We start from the raw sequence: 17,723 nt of genomic DNA, 5'->3' as shown, positions 1-17,723 counted from the left end.
TTAATCATTCATTCATAAAGAAATTGCAGTTAAAGTTGTTGATAACTTGGTGACATTTTGTCTTTACCTGCAGCAGCATGTGATTTCCAAGTGTAGATTTAGAAAGTTCAGCATTGGATTTCGATTGGCCACTTGGACTGGACCTCAATTTGACTGGATTTTCACAAGGATATTCCTCGTCGTCCTGCTGATTGAGCAGTGTCTTCAATATCCTATTATTCTGATTCTGCATACCCGACTCATTATTACCAATGTCCTGTGCCTCATCACTACTAGCACTAACTCCCTTTGTCAACAAGTTCCTAAGCCTACCAGAGTCACCACTCCCTAAACTACTGTTATCAACAGTTGTCATTAAATTAGTCGTTGGTATTGTTGCTGGTATAACAGCTGAACTCGTCATCGTTGTTGATTGTGTCGATGCTGTTGTCGATGATGACGTACCAGACGTCACATTAATCGTTGTACAACTTGTTATTGGTGGTGTTGATGGCGCTGATAATGATGCTGTACTAGATTGTCCTGATGGTGTTGATGTACCACCAATGGTATCCTTACCATTGATAACACCACCAATAATTGATGATGATTCCTGTAGTGGACTGAATGGGAAGGTATTACTGAAGGTATGTGCACCCATCATTGATGATGGACTATATGCCTGTAGTGGGCTACAGTGTGATACTGCAACAGCTGAGCTTGATGTGTACGTTGATTGTGGGCTTGGTGATGTTGGATTTGGCTGGGAGGGCGGTCGTGAATTTGATGGCACTGTGTTTCTTGATTCAGGCCTATCAGCACAACTGCTACTGTCCAAATTCCATGGGGAATTTTCAAATATATCAAATTCCAAATCATCGTTACTTGTGAATTGATGAAATGGATTTGTCGTACTTGAATTTTGGGTAATAAGGGAATTATCACTCATGAATTGTCCACTCGTATTACTCATTGTACGACCGCTTATAGCACTCACTTGACCGTTCACATGTACCACGGACATTAGCGGGCCACCAACGTTATTGTTATTATTACCGTTATTATTAATACTATTATTCGCACTATTGTTACTAGAGTGTCCTGAGCACACTTTGCTGTTGGAAAGCTGACCACCCTCGTTTGACGCTAAATCATTGTCCCTGGGAAATACGGTGGACATATAAAAATATTGACAGTTTTGATATCGATAAAAAAACAAAAAATTCCATTATTACTAGGACACTTAATCAAACACTACGAACTACTGACTTATTTATCATTTAGTTGAGTTAATAACCATGTAACCAATTATTCAAGTATCTGTATTACTCATTCGGCATTTAAATGGTTAAATAAGGTGTGATTGAATGGTTGATATAATTATAAATAAATATAATTGAGGAGATAAAATAATATCAAACCATGTGATAAATAGTGTGTTGTAAGTTCAACTGTAAATAATATATACAAGGATAAACTGAAATTGTCAAGAGTGGCCAGATCTCCAACACCGAAGAAATAATATAAAATAAAGCAGTGCTGTCTGATGAACGGGTTCAGTGGTATCATGTTGTAATATAATATATATATTTTTTGGTTTTCATGTTTTCGTTTCGATAAAGTGTTGATAAGCGGTTAAGTATAATGGTTAGACCGGCAATACTGAGGTCGTTGTTATTAATCTAATGATTATAAATAATGAATATATTGCTTACCCAATCACTGAATTGGTGGACATGATGAAGTCTGCATCATGGCCGTTCAGGGCATTAGCTTTGAATATTTTGGATTTTGTTTGAACATTCACAAATGTATCAGGATTTATTCGTAATCGATATATCGAGCTTGTTCCTTCACCGATCTGTATCGTCTCCTTTAAATGGGCAGTAACTTTACTGAGATCATGTGGATGACACAAGTCCTGGATTGTACCACCAATCACTTCCTACATAATGAAATTATCACCTTAATTAAAAGCATTACATTATGATAACAGTGTGTGCATGTTTGTGGGTATGTGTTTGTGTGTGTGTGCCAAGCAAGGTTAAGAATCCTTGATCGCAGAAATAAAAAGAAAATTCATGTTGATACGTTATAGGGGCTGAGTATATACAGAATTCTAAGTACCCTCAACTTGTCCTCCGAACATGTTGATGGCTAATTTATTGAATGAGGGACAACATTTTTATCGACCACTTTGTAATTGTTGTCACGAGAATACTCTGGACATGTCCAGCTTTTTTTTTTGCTGCTCATGGCCGATACAATTGAATTGTTATCCCCATTGCTGATAATTAATAAACCACCAATTGGCTGTTGATTCAATTTCCCGAAGTATTTCGGATGTTTGATCATGCGACCCTCAGGATGTTTGCCTCATCATCTTCACGCTTGATGGATGCTCAACGAAAAGATCAGGGAATAGTACATTCTCACCCTTGATCGCGATCAACCGTGAACAGCAATAAAAAGACACTCGTCTATCGCTTACAACCGAAGATACTCAACTCGATGGAGCTGATACTAGCGCATTATTCGTCAACGGAAAAATCCATTTGGAGGATTGACAGAAGTTCAGGGATCGAGCAATCATATGTCCAATAATTTTTAAAAAATTTTCAAGTGCTCAAAGACACATTTTGGCACATTGTCTTAAAAATAATGTTTCATCCCCAATTTCTCCTAAAATTAATCTGTCGCTAATGTCAGCTTCATTGAAACTTGGCAAATTATTAACAATCACTCTATCACCGAATACCATTGTAAATGGAATTTTATTCTTTTACCTTATTAAGGTACTGAGAATAAGAAGTTGTTAGCCAACTCGTATCGATAGCTAATACCCTCCCCGTTGTATCCAATTTAACGGTAAATTGTTGAACAGTTGCTGTATTTGGTGGCTTCTCATTAGTTGGCATTCTACGTGCAACACACAGTACACATGGACCAATGTCAGATGATTCTGATGATACATCACCACTCTCCAAATGATCACCGGTATTAGGAAGTAAAGCAGCGGATATTTGCATTGTTTCGTATTTGAATACACGCTGCTGCTTCTCTTCCATAGTCTCGTCTTTATCATCTGGTGGCTTCACCAAAAAACGACAGTTGAATACCCGATTTCTCACTAGCGGCTGAGGGTCGACGTTCGGCAACCCTATTTATGACATAAAAAGATTGAAGAAAAGGAAGAAATGAATAAATTGATCGACGAAGATGTTTCAATCCCAGGAGAGTACTGAATTTATTCAAAAGAAGAGGTTCATCGGAGGATAGCTTAATGCGACAGTCTCTGCGATAAATTTCGCTTTGTGTCAGTGACATTATTTTTTTTTTAATTCCGAACCGACGGTGAGATAGCCCACATGGTAATAGTGATTGTTCCCTATTACTTGATTGGGATGAGTCCAGTGGGAGTGCAGGGACTGTCTCATTCTGATACCCACGACAGAAATCAAATAGTGAGAATACTGACCCAATGGAATAGGTAACAAGTTTGGCATAAAGGACTGATGATCGCCATGGTGAATAATATTGTAAATAACTTTCCCCAATACATCGTCCTGGGTATAATTGAGAAATTGCTGGATATTATCCGTAACGTGTTCCACTCTACCCTCCGTATTTACGACGAAAAGAAAACCATCCAATGCCTATGAAAAATTAATACTTCGTTATCTACAATTTACTGGGTATTGTAGACTGTGGAATAGTCAAAGAATTTTTTTTTTTACTTAATTTTACCTCAAGTAATGTGGTTCCAGCGTGTTCGCTAGGTGGGATACCCGGGTTTGAGGAGGAGACTTCTCCTTGCTGTACGGCATGACTATTCGTACCCTGTTGTTGCCTTATGTGCCGAATCTATGGAGATAAATAAACTAGAATAATACATACTTCACTTTGGTGAGAGTAAGTTAATTACTTGAGAGTAATAAATTAATGTGACTAATTGATGGAATTTTTTTGTTAGAAATGTTGAAATTGTCGATTAAAATGTGTAAAAAAAAATTGAAAACGTTAGAAATAGTCAGCGACTTTTGTCGATAAACAAGGGCAATTATTTGAATGTTATTTATCTGGATAAAATTAATTTTTGAATAAATTGTAACTGTTAATTTTTTTATCTTGGTAAAAGGACTTTGCGGGTGAATATTTGTTGCTTTTTTCCGCCGAATCTACGGAGGTGAAGAAACGAGAGTAACACATGTTTTAATTCGATGAGGGTGATTCAATTAAGTCAACGAGATTAATTAATATCACGAATTGAGAGACACACTCTGCATCAGGAATATTAATGCTGTCGAAGGATTTATGGCGTCGGAGGGAAATCGGTAGAATTAAAAAATCGGCATTGATTTTGAAAAAAAAAGTCATTTCAAGCGGAAAATAGGGGTTGAAATGGGGAAAGAATTTTTCTCGAAGATTTAAAATCAAATGATATCAGAAAAAAATTATGATCAAAGTACTGGAATATCCTCAAGAACGAGAATGAGTTCAGTTGTCGAATACAAACCACCCACTGTTTGAATGAAGGCTCGATGAAACGCAAAAGATTCTTCGCTACAGGTCATGCGCTAATCGATGGAAAATTCGGCCCATCTATGGTATACCTCAACAATCGATTTTTGGAGGTAATTTTTTGCGCAATGAACACTTCAATCAAGACATTCAGACGAGTCAATTCACTCGGTGAAAATTTTCTGACAAATATTTTAGAAAATTATTTGCAAAATTTCGACAATGTTTCCCCCTCCAAGATATTTATCAAAAATATCGTAGTTCCCCCTCACGACCTCTCCCACCCCCCCTCCCCCTTCACCCAATCAATCCCCAGGACAAATGAAAAAGTGAATCAAATGAAATTTCGCCAATTAATCAGCGATAAAATATTTACCGGCTGAGTTAGGTTTTTTTTTTTTAAATGACCACGAAAAAGAAAAACGTCCTTGACGTTTATATTTCCCGGCGCCGATAGATCGCGTCGTAATCTCAATGTGAGTTAACGCGTGGCCTCGAGAAGTCGGTGACTCCCACAGAGAGTCCGACAAACGTCGGGGGCTCGAGGGCGATGTTGCCGCATCTCAACTCCGAAACACACCACATACATACAAGAAATACTATTACCATCGTTGTAAAAAAAACTAAAACAAAACCGAAAAAAAAAAATCACCGTCGAGACACCTAACGAAAGTCTCCAAATTCCCTCTGTACCACTCATTCTCGTGATCGATTATTTTTATCACGGTATCGATAATATTAATTCGATCGAGTGCAAAATCCCACATCTCGTCCACCGATTAAAATTATAGAGATTAAAAAAAAAATTGTATTTATGATGAATTAAAGTGGTGGATGATTTTTGGAGGAATCACGAGTCCCTCCAAAGACGTTACTACATCATCGACAAAGTTGTTGTCAACGTTGGCATTTTCTTTTTATTTCAGTTCAATTCTCTTTTAACGACCTTGCAGTTTATTCTCAGCCACCCGGTTGGTGATTGAACTTTATACTTCGCTCACACTTTCCTCCATTGTATCGTGCAATTTAAAGTACTAAACTACGTGCAATCAATCGATAATACGATGATTATTTATAAGAGTAACTGATAAAAAATATAATTATATTATTTCCATACCTGATCAACAGTTCTCTGGAGAATTTGACATTTGTCAGTCTTGCCAGAGCTCATGTCCGTGGCGGAAATCAACTCGGCAAGCTCGTCGATATACAGGTTCTCCTGGGTGCGTCGTTTCTTTTCGTTAAGGCACTTGTTACTGAAATAAAAATAATACCAAGTTAATCAATTATTCAGAGAACATTCATTAATTTCTACGACATTCTCTAATAGTTCAAATGAAGAGTGAAAGTAGAGGAAAAATAATCAAAATTTACGGGAGCAAAATCATTGCAAGAGGATGGTCAAGCCTGATGGTTCAACTATGAATGCAGAAAGAGAATTCAACGGAGTTGAAAGGAAAAAAATCTTCAAACTACTCGGTCAGCCTCAGGAATATTTTAAGGGGCCGTCGATATAAATCAATTTTAAGGGGAACAAGTTAAGATCTATCTGTGGCACTATCTGTCGATGATCTATTATTTTTTGCTGAATATCACCCTTAGAACGAGCTCATTCTCCCTCCCAAGAGGTGAATTATGATTCAATGAAGAATTCAATTATAATATTCACGTTATTAACAACAATAATTGCAACAGGTCCTGAAATTCAATGTTCAACTAAAAATGAGACAAATATTGAGTCGGAGATTAGGGAAATCTAAAGTAGTTGGACAACCTCTAGGTCATTTTCACAGTTCCTCATTATAAATCACCTTTAAAGGGAGATATTTCATCCTCAAAAGGTACGTCCAAACTACTTGGTCTAAAGAATATTTAAACGTCGATATACATCGGTTTTGAGGAGATATATGTCACCATCCCCACCTGGAAATATTTCGTCCTTTCAGCGATTATTTATAAAAATATTCCCCAGTTCCCTTTGGTTTCACATTACTGAGAATAAAATTATTCCATGAGATCCTGAAATCTCATGTTCAATTATAAATACAGACAAAAATTTCAACGCAATAAAAAAAAAATCCAAAGTACCTGGACAACCTTAACGATGATTTCACGTTTTGTAGATAGAAATCATCTGTAATACGAGATATTTCATCCTGATCTATGGATGATCTATCCTTTCTCACTGCGAATCACCTTTAGAACGACTTTATTTCGTCCCTTAGCAGCGGATTTCTGAAAATATTCCCTAACGGTACAGTGAAGAATTCAATTTTATGATTTACATTATTAAGAATAAAATCATTGCAAGAGGCCCTGAAACCTGATATTCAACTACAGATACAGATGAACATTTTTTTAACGAAATTCAGAAGAATCCAAATTGTCTGGACAAACTGAACGATGTTCTCGTTTTGATTATAAATTGCCTTTAAAGTGCGATATTTCATTCTTGAGAGAAAAGTCCGAACTATTTGGCCTCAGGAATATTTCAACATTCTGTCGATAGCCATCTCTTTTAAAATGACATATTTCATCCCTATTCCGGGATGATTTATCATTTATTCCTGTAAATCGCTCGCAGAACATGTTTATTTCATTCCTCAGCAGAGAATATTTTTAATATTCCGAAACACTTGCCCTAAATTTTTCTATTAAAAAAAATTAAATTAGCTCAACCGAAGTGGAATTATGATCCATTTTTGGGGAGGGAGGGGGGTCTGGCCTATTTTTAATATTTAAAGCGTCGGCGGGACAAACAAACGGTAAATATTTAACTTTATCGCCGTAATTGTTGGCTTTCCAAATATTCCATAATCTCATTCCAATCGTCGGTGACTCTTGAAATTCATAATAATCTCCCCTTAAAAAGACATATTTCAGTTTATCTCCGGATGATCTCCCCTTTTTACTGCAAATCATGCTTAGAATAAGTTTATTTCCTCCCCCACCTGCGGATTTTTACATTCTCGCCCACAAACCTGACCTAATTCACATTATCGGCACGAAAATTATTCCAAGAGCTCTTCAACCTGATCCTGAATTATGAAGGGAAAGTTCACTTCATCTATGGACGATCTATCACCGAAAAAAATCCCTCTAGAAGGGATAGTCCACCCCTATCTACAGATGATCTAGTCTCTTCTTACAAATATTCCTCAATAAAAAATTTCCGTTCCTTATCAGACAATTTCTAAAATATTCTCCAACGTTTCACTTTTGATATTCGCATAATTACCAGCAAAATCATTGCAAGAGGTCCTGAAACCTGAATATATAAAAAATAATCTACAGAATGGGGAGTGCTCCAGAGGATCTCAGCGACCTCGTGATTATTCAAAAAATCATCAGTTGAAAATCCCTTTTAAAGAGAGATATTCCACCCTTATCTCTCGTTTTCCTCATCAACATCCTCCAGCCCTGGTAGCAATCACTTCAACTTCACCCTTATGGGCTATATCCTTCCTCGGACAAGTGTAACATATTCTTCAAAAAATTCAATTTTTTTTTCCTCTTGTTTTTCCTTCGCCTATGCCATGTCATTAATTTCGTTTCTCTTATTTCCCTCATTACTTACATTTGCGATTGAGGCTTGGCATCTGATTTCTTTCTCTTCTTCGTGATGCCACCAGTGATCGCGTTCATTTTAACCCACAATGGGTCTTGCAACTCCCCAGGGCCAGGCCTGAAAGAGAAAAAGAAGTGGAAATTATCGGAATAAATGTGAACTATAATGATTTTCCCGTAATTTCATCTCTTCCTTTTTTCCTCTTTCTCAGCCAGCCGTCATTTTCAGTCCAGGTGATTTTAGCTCGTTTGGGTAAATTGAATTGCATGACTCCAAGAGGGGCAATCTTGCACGTGTCCTTCGGTCTCTTTTACAAAAACGAAAATGAAATCGTCCTAGATAATTTGGGTTGGTAACGAAGCTGATGTGTACGCGTCATTGAACTGTAACGCGCAGTGAATTTTTTTTTCTCTCTCTCTCTCTCTCTCCCTCTCTCTTCCCCTTCATTTTTTTATTTCCATTTTATTCGGACAATTCACCTGATTTGTGGAGGTAATTGTGAAATATAATTGAAGGACAACTGATGAAGGTGGACTATCATTCGAATTCAATGAATTTTTCTTCATCACAACTCCATTATTTATTATTTAACTGTTGAACATACCGAGGAAATGATGCATTACTTTGCATTCCACAGGTGAAATGAATGATCGAAATTAACTGGTGGAATGAGTGAGAAAGCAATTCCATGTCAAGGTGCATTATCTCATTAAATTATTTATTGATAAGAGAGCACTGTTATTCGTGAGAAAAAAATAATGTATTTTCATGAGTTCCTTGATGATACGATGAATGAGAGACACTGGGAGCGAGGCTCAACTCAAAGCAATGAGATTACATGCTATACGTCATGTGAATCGAACAGACGTGAAAGAATTCTCATCGTCGTTTTGAAAAAATAAAACATTGAATTTCTAACGACATCTGGGGGATATGAATCAGGTGTACGGCCCATCAGCTGATTTATTTTTTATTTACCAGTTCGAAAAATTGAGGAATATTTGAAAGATGATGAATCAAGAAAGAATTTTTTAACAACTACTCCTCATTCGTCTCTTAAAAAATTAATAGTCTAAAGTAGACTTGACGTTAACTGTTTCACGCCTCCAATAAACAAATTCATAAACCCAAGTGGATGTTAAAAAGAAAATAGTCGCAAAAACGAGATGAAAATAACGAAAATAAAGACGATAAAGAGTGACGTTCCAGTTTAAACGTGTTCGCACGAATTGGAGATCGGGAGGTGGCTCTATTTTTATTTTTCACGTCCGCCTACTTGAGGAATGAATGGTAGAAATAAAACACCTTGCATCCTGGAGGAAGGTGTTCTCGTATGAATTTTCACCACAAAACATGTCCCCCAACCCCCCCCCCCCCAAAAAAAATTCCACATTCATCAAGACGTCTATCAATCGTATCATTCATCCAACGAGAATCTCCATAAATCATCGGGTGAAAAAAATTCAATGGAAAATCTTCAAAAAGAAGACATCATTATCCCCATCAGCTCCACCAACAATACGAAGATTCCTGACCCTGAAAGGGGGACAAGATGGTGGATATCTAGAGGTAGAATGAGTCAATGATAAAAGAAATGTTCGACTCGTTGCAAAATGAAAATTTAGAGGGGAAATGATGAGAAAAAAAAAATGATGTCCAGCTTCAACGTTGGCTCTGGCTCTTCTGGCTCATGCTCATCACCAAGAGCACAGCTTATTGGTTGGGCTTTGAGTTTATGCTTGGATAGAAGGCATAAGCCAGCTACGAGACTCGTATGCGGGACCTGTACCCGCTGTTGCAATATAGGTCAGTGGGCCAGGGCGATCGTGGCAAACGCGGACTTGCGCGCCAACCAACGGCAAATACAACGTACCCAACGCCCGCGTCCACATGACCATACCGAATTCATTGGAGTCGAGGAGGGTACCTCACATTTTGACATTTCCAAATATTACGATGTTACGTATCCACAGTTACAGGGTTAATGATAGCTGTCGACTCAGGTGGAGTACCATCAGTCATTCCCAACCTAGACCCCAATCACTGAATCATTCTCACTGACATGACATTGATCTAATGGTTTATAAAACCTTTTATAGTGATCCAACACTTCTGGATGGTTCAGGGAATTGTACATTATGATGCTCAGGGCTGAATGTTGGAGATCTTCAATAGCTCATGATGTGATGGAACAATTTTGATGATTCATTTGTTATCTTCAAACCTGAAAAATATTGCAGAACAACAAAAACAATATTGTTCTGCGAATGGTGAATTGTTTTGGATTTAAAAATGATCCATGCAGTGCGTTGATCGATGCAGGTTTTAATTGTTTAGTTCTGATGATGTGCTTCAGCATTTCTGGATGTTGGAAGCACTTGTGCATTAAGTAAGATCTGAACTCCATTTTTTAGAGATCGAGGTCTCAAGTTAAAGGGAAAAAATCCCTTCAGATCGAAAAAAAAATGTTGGTGAATTTTATTTCGCAAATATTGTGTTGTTAACTTTAAAAAACTGCCCTTTTCGGAATAATTCAGATTGATAGAGGGAATATGGTGTCGCGTGGCCCTTTAGGACTCTCCATGAACTAGGAATCAGGTATAATTTTTCAACCTGCAAACAGACCTTCAAAAAGAAAGAAACTCCAATCGCAGGTCGCGAATATTTTGTTACTAACAATTAAAAGGGTCCATTTTGGAGTAACCCTGTTCGGTGGGGTGAATTTTCGACTTTCGTGTGGCACGTTAAGGGCCACATAATGGGTCGATCGATGCGGCATGTAATTCTCTCCAAAACTTTCAATTCAACATTTTACAAAAACTTTTACAGAATTCCAACAATTCTCCGTATGCGTGAGCATTAAACATAAAAATTCTGGGACTAAAATTTTCCAGATCTTCAATATAAACTCAAAAAAACTATTGAACAATTCACCCTCATTACGAAACCCAAAAAAAACTACCTTAAAAATAAAAAATAATCCTTCAACTTTATTTCCCAAAACCTCGTGTTATGTTCAACTAAAATCGGTCCATTTCAGAATAACTTCGTTCTGAGGAGTGAATTTTTGGCTCTCACGTGGTACGTATAGGGCCACATAATGGGTCGATCGATGCGGGATCTATTATTATGCAAAGATATACAAGGGCGAGTGAGGGAGGTACCCAGTATTGTAAATTAACGTCTATTTTCAAGCGGTAGAAAACCCGATCATTACGAAATCCTCTGATAACATTTCCCCTCTTCCCCGTAACCCCTCCAACAACCGAAACATCTCGATTCGCTCAATTCGCTCGATACAATTCTGATAAACTCCCTCCCCCCGTAAAAATAGAAAAATTTAAAAGTTCCCAATATTTTTTTTTTATCCCACCGAATAAATTTTATTATTATTATCGAGGGGGGTTCCTCGTCAATCGAAGAATTTATATCGTATCAATGCGGAACGATGACGATAAACATACGACAGACGTAATAATGTACAGCGAAGAGGTGATGAGAAGAGGGGATCAAGGGGGAGGTGAATGGGGAAGTGGGGGGTGAAATTGAACGATGTTGCCATGTCGACAGCATCGCTCACTCTTTTCCGCTCACTTCAACGCGCAATTTGATATAATACATTTATATTGTTGGATCATATGTATATGGGAAGACCTCTTGCGCTTCGACGAGGTCTGACGTAACGTCTTTTGCGTCACTGTAACCGAGCCAGCTGGTTATGCCGGGTGAAAGGGCCAACCCCTTCGCTCAATAATTCGACCATCAGTCTCTTGCATAACTGATTAAACTCGTCATTTCCTTCATTTCTTCCGAATCGACAAATGAATGGAAATAAATGTTTTTTTATTCAACGATTTTTTTCATTTATCTCTCGTCTCGCTGTGAGAGAGATAAAGGGATGAATTTCGGTGGAGATATTTTGAAATAAAACTGCCGAAAAACTATAGCTTCCCACCACAATGTTAGTAATTACAGGAGCCCGCGAGGTTTACGGCCAACTCCGAAGGCAATCGCTTATATATTTCTTTCGGTTCCGACAGCGAGTTGGAGGTAAAAGGGACAGTGGCGACCTTGAAAAATCTAGGCTCACTCAGACGGTTCTCATTCATCCTCCTTTGTTGCTTCCTAGCCACCTTTCATTCGTCTATTGTTCTAGGTTTACAATATAATAGACGAATTCGTTGATATTTCCTGTGGCAAAAGAAGAAAAAAAAACCCAAAACTCTCACTCATTGAATTATTCTCGTTTTTATCAAACGAGTTGGGTCGGAGGATGAAAAAAAAAATCGTGTGGCAGAGGGAATTGAGAGAGGTTTTAATTTCCTTTGTCGTTTCAACTGCCGACTGTAGTGAGACGAAAAAAGTGAATAACTGGTACAGTTGTATCAATAACAATCGTATTTCACACTGACTCATCCCTTTTTTTTACTTGTTTTTCCTAATTTTTTTATGCGGAGAGAAAAATTCGGAAAAATTACGAACAGTTGCGCATTTTTTTTTTCTGGACATTTCAGTTTTCTGGAGCGTTTTGGGACTTTTTCCTGATAATCCCCTGAACAACTGCGGAACTGTTCCGTCATTTTTACCGAATATTAGTTTCACCGACAGATTACGGAACGAGAACGTAATTATTAAACAATTTTTCCCTCCGCGTTTTCGATGAGAAATGAATAAAAAAATTATATATGAAATGGACGGTGAAATCCTTATCGTCGGCTTATTCTCAAGGTCCTGATCCAAGTATTTTTGCACACCTGTACACACATATTGTGCTCGTTTTTGATGAGTAGGTATTTGTTGGAAGCCGCATGCGTATTAAAACACTCCTAGACACCGGATGTATTCCACGAACAGATGTTTTCCCTGACGCACTCTTACCAATGGCTCCAGTTTTACTACTTCCATATCGATTATGGGATACATATTTCTAGGAAATGAGGGACTATCCTGGGCCTTCTTCAACAGCTGATACTTCCTCCCATTCTCTCATCGTGTGCAAAAAAAAAATTCCCCTCAAATTTATAAAATTTGCTTCTCTACACGAGAAGAAATTTCAGGTAAAAATTTGACGTCCAGGATACGAGGGATAATTTAACCCCTAAAATTACCCACCCAAGTCTAATTTTTCCACCGAAACTTGACCTAAAAAATAATTGATTATCATCCCCTCTCCCTCGAAGTCCAATTTTTATCCAAAAATTTACTTCTGTACCCCAGCATCACAATTTATCCCACATCTCGACGAATAATTGACCGAAAAGAGTCACCGACCTGCCCTAAAATTCATCGTCGAAAAATCAGGGTGAGGTTAGGGTTGTACATCTCTATATCAAGTTGCGTATTCAACGTCGATGGGGTGGGGGAAATTGAAACTAGGGGAAGTGAGGAGAAAGAGGGGGAAAGGGGGGGGGATTGGCGGGTGATGTAGGAGGGTGAAGGGAATGGGTGGGTGGTAGGGCGGGGAGTGGTGGAGAAACGGTAGAAGAGAGAAAATATTGGGTGAGATCCGACGCCGGCGCGACGTTGGTGCGCAACAAACGAAAAATTCAGTTCTCTCGAGAAGGTGAAGTGAGATAGACATGAACACACTCGACCTTCCAGGGTTCCTCCCTACGTCTCCGTCCTCTTTTCATTCGACCTCTCTTTCCTTTCTCCGGGGTCTCTTTGCGTGAAGCCACGTTTTGTGACGCACACACCACACACATACACACACACATATACCACAACGACGATTCAACGTCGTGCCATCCGCCCATGCCGGTGTTATTCGCTTTGGGGATCTTTTTTTATTATTATTTTTTTTCTCGGTGGTACGGATAAAGGGACAGGGGATCTTGGGTGTACGTCATCCTAATGGAGGTCCAGGGTTCGACGGCTCGGCGAATGGCCTTCTTGCGAGAATTTTTTGGCCGGGGGGGAAACCCTGGGACCCCAACAAACCATTTATAATGGCAGAGGGGGAGCGGGAGTTTTTTGAAGGGGAATAATACCAGTTGGTAATTAGATCACACTGACTAATGAGGGTAATTGTGGAATTATTTAATTATTTAATTGGGGGGTGTTGGGGAGGTTTTCTGGAAAAATTCACGTTTCAAAATTTTTTTTTTCGCGGAAATTAGCGGGTTTGTTGACGCGAAAAGTGGAGACGTCTTTGCGATTTTTCATAATTTAGACGATGACGATGTGCAATGTTGAAAGGAATTAGCAAAAACCTTCTACCCACGTCATCCATTATCTAGATCTAGATAACTTCTTCATGACGTTAAAAATCATTCAATCAGTAATATATTCTCCTCCGAATAATTTCAAAATCAGTTTCACTCATTAGCAATATCCACATATGACCCTGAATTCGATGTTATCATCCAGCAGATACATCACCGAAAAACCACACATATTATTTTCCAAACAACGATCATAAAGAGCGTAAGAAAACCTCAGAATGACGAGTGTTTTCTTCGTCTTATCATAAAAAAATAAACGTCCACTGTTCCACTTATTTCGATGATCGTTATCAAGCCCAGCATGGAATTTCATTCCCTGTAATTCGGAGTTTGTACTTATCGCTCGAAATAACGAAAAAAAAAACATATATCTCTTTCCCAATTTTCATCGATCTTATTGTTCATTGTTAATGGGTTTTTCCATCTCACTCAATAGTCATCTTATCATATTTTATCTGTCCACAAAAGTGCCCGTAGTTTCATGAAATATTTGTCATTTCTTTGTTCCCCCCAGCGCCTTTTTTTTTTCCCTCCAAAGACAAAGATGATGAAGAAAAAGTTGAATGACAGAGAGAAATTTATCCCAAGAGTTTTGAAAACAATTTTCCCATAAATGTGAGTGATTTTTTTTCTGTTTTTTTTTTGTCTCTCTACCACTCTATGAATCATAAAATCTGTCTGTGTTGACAAGCATCTATCGTGTGGTGACACCTATACACACACGTTTTCTGCACGTGCTCATGCGTAGGTAGTATTAAATCCCGTTTGCTACCTTGGTGATGAACTCCAAAGTTAAACTTATGATGTATTGAAGAACAACCGAACTACGTCACAACAAGAAAATTGTTTTCACCGAATAATAATTCAATTCATATCCCTTGATCCCTCACCCCTCCACCCCACGATCATTTATAATAAATAAGAGTGAGAGAAATGATTCTAATGCAAATTTGTTTATGAAATATACATTAATATCAGCTCCCCCTCTTCCCTCCCTCTACCTCCCCCTCCCCCTGAGGACTATCGATTTTCTCTCATCTCGACAGTTTATTCTATACAAAGTTCGTTTGACGCAAAACTGTTCATTAATATTCAATTTTAAAGCTCTTTGTTGATAGAGATTCTCGAGGAAAAGCTCATTCTGATATTTGACTTTTCTCTTGTATTCAAATAAATCTTTTGTCATGTTAAATAAAGAAAAAAAGAGGGAAAAAGCTGGAGATCATTCAAATGATTTCTATTGTCAGGGGTTTTTCATATTCGAATTTCTATTGACAATGTCCCTGGACAAGGACTATCTGCAGACCTGGTAGGGTATGAGAAATGTCCAAGAGTGGATCGGGACTCGGTCAATGTTGGTGTACCCTCGGCGATGGCGCAGTTGGGGCCCGAGATGGCCCAATGATTGATGACCTCTTTGATTTAATTAGAGTAACGTTTGATCACTTTCGTCGTGTTTTTCCAATTTAAGACGTCATCAGCCTCTGAGCCATCTTGCAATATGTACATATTAGTGAAATTGCACAACTGTTAATTAGAGGGGTATTCGAGCTCATTAGGGGACAGTTGCGTTGAAAATTTGTGGTTAACGAATGATTTCATTCAGTAAAAAAAATGCGTAACTATTCCCTAATTTTAACTGGCAGATCACGAAACAGAAAAGTAATTTCTCAACAATTTATCTCTCCATACCTATTTTCTCTGGAACATTCTGGACTTTTTCTTGGAAATTCACTGGAAAAGTGCGTAACTCTTCCGTTATTTTTCCCAAATGTTATTCTAACTGTCAGATTACGGAACAGACACGTAATATCTACAGAATTTGTCATGCAAACATGAAAACTTGATCACTAAAAATCGTGCAACAACAATGGGCCCATTGAAATGAAAGAATACCCCTAAAATTAGGAAACCAAGCATAAATCATCAATTACCAACACTTCCCCTTAAGCCCGCAGGTACCCAAATAGATAATTGTTTTCTTTGAAAAGAAAATTCGTGGTGTTGGTGGTGGAAAAACAAGTGGCAGGCTGATGAGGGGGTGGGTTTTCGTATGAAATCGATACAACATTGTCGAAAGCAGCGGGGTGTATTGCTGAAGAAGGGAGAAAGAGAGAAAGAGAGAGAGAGAGAACATGGGGGACTGTGACGGCGGCGCACGTTGATCGAGGATATTTGGGCGGTGAATTTTATCGGTGGGGGGTTGGTGATACACCCGAGGAGAAAAGGGGGTAGTACCCATGGACCGCATATCGACCAGTCTACGAAGAACGGGCGTCAGTCGAGGACGGAGGTCAAGGTCGGTAAAAGGTACCACGCCTGCTTGGTCTCTAGGTTGTGGCAGTGGATATGTATGTATATGCCCACCCCAGCCTGCCAACATCCCAACAATTGGGCTTGGCCACGCGTAACATCTGGTGTTATATACAGGGTATATGTACAGAAAAGCAATTTCCACGAGAAACTGCCAATTCGGCGAATCAAGCATAGGTTCTGGTATCAATATCCTAGTCCAGTGAGGTCCCCCTCTCCCTCGCTCATTTCGAGACTTTTTCTTTTTCTGGTCCAATTATCCGTAACGCAATGAGACACGTAGAATTGGACGAGAAAAATGAGAAGAAGAAAGAAAAAAACTGAGTGAGAAAAACCATTTGATTAATGCCAAGTCCATAAACTGAATTGAATTTTCCCGCCAATTTGTAAGTAATAATTTTGTGAATGAACAGGTTCGTGACTGTTGCAAATAGCGAACCGTAAAAACTCATTTTGAAGAAAAAAAAGTGGCCAGCTCATGGTCATTATTTCTTAATTTTCTAGAAAAAAAAATCGGACGATCATGAGTTTTGGTTTCAATATTTTCGGAGAGAGGACTTTCCTCACTTCTCTAATATCTTTTTCCCTGATCCAATTATCCCTGTCGTAATGAGACATGTGGGAGGTGAGGGAGAAGATGAAGAACTTATGGATGAGAAATTAATCAATTATAAGAGGAAGTCACATTCGAATGATTTTGTGAGAGAGTAAATAATCCACGTACACAATTCAATTTGATGGAATCACATGGCTGATCTAATTAACTGCATAATTTTATCATTATTCTTATCACACCCGATATGAATCATTCCGATAGCCGTGGAACAACAAATGGAATTTTTAGAGATGTCGGAGTGAAACATTTATCCAAGACAATTCCGGAATGCAAACAAATTAATCAGTGGAAAAGTCTGTGTATTTGATTCATGATTTCTCCGAAAACTGTTCCCTAATTTTTACTGAATATTATTTTGACTCTCATTAGGGAACATGTCCACAATTTACAACCAATTTTTTTTCTTGGTGCACCGGCCCAATTTCAACCGGGAGCAAATCAGAATAATCACTCAGACTCATGAATGAAGATCATACCTGGCCCTAGCCCATTATATCCCGAT

The 17,723-nt window shown here is 38.3% G+C and overlaps 1 protein-coding gene across 11 annotated transcripts in view; it reads right to left on the bottom strand.

The window, feature by feature from the left end:
- LOC135165765 (dual specificity protein kinase splA) overlaps positions 1-17,723 on the bottom strand; it is a 33,869-nt gene that overhangs the window by 9,657 nt on the left and 6,489 nt on the right. For 5 of the 11 annotated variants that reach the window (XM_064127374.1, XM_064127368.1, XM_064127370.1 and 2 more), the window contains exons 3-9: positions 8,078-8,185; positions 5,618-5,756; positions 3,727-3,843; positions 3,458-3,635; positions 2,766-3,139; positions 1,695-1,924; positions 68-1,139 (exon numbers count right to left, since the gene is read on the bottom strand). In XM_064127374.1, coding sequence (XP_063983444.1) covers positions 68-1,139; positions 1,695-1,924; positions 2,766-3,139; positions 3,458-3,635; positions 3,727-3,843; positions 5,618-5,756; positions 8,078-8,185 — 2,218 coding nt within the window. Of the gene's footprint in view, positions 1-67; positions 1,140-1,694; positions 1,925-2,765; positions 3,140-3,457; positions 3,636-3,726; positions 3,844-5,617; positions 5,757-6,588; positions 6,736-8,077; positions 8,186-17,723 lie in introns of all 11 variants that reach the window. The other 6 variants (XM_064127373.1, XM_064127375.1, XM_064127376.1 and 3 more) reach the window with 6 other exon arrangements.

The sequence above is a fragment of the Diachasmimorpha longicaudata genome, chromosome 9 (genome assembly GCF_034640455.1).
Source record: "Diachasmimorpha longicaudata isolate KC_UGA_2023 chromosome 9, iyDiaLong2, whole genome shotgun sequence".
In the NCBI taxonomy this organism is placed as follows: Eukaryota; Metazoa; Arthropoda; class Insecta; order Hymenoptera; family Braconidae; genus Diachasmimorpha; species Diachasmimorpha longicaudata.
The sequence above is the reverse complement of the archived record's forward strand: the minus strand, read 5'-3'. Positions and strand labels throughout refer to the sequence as shown.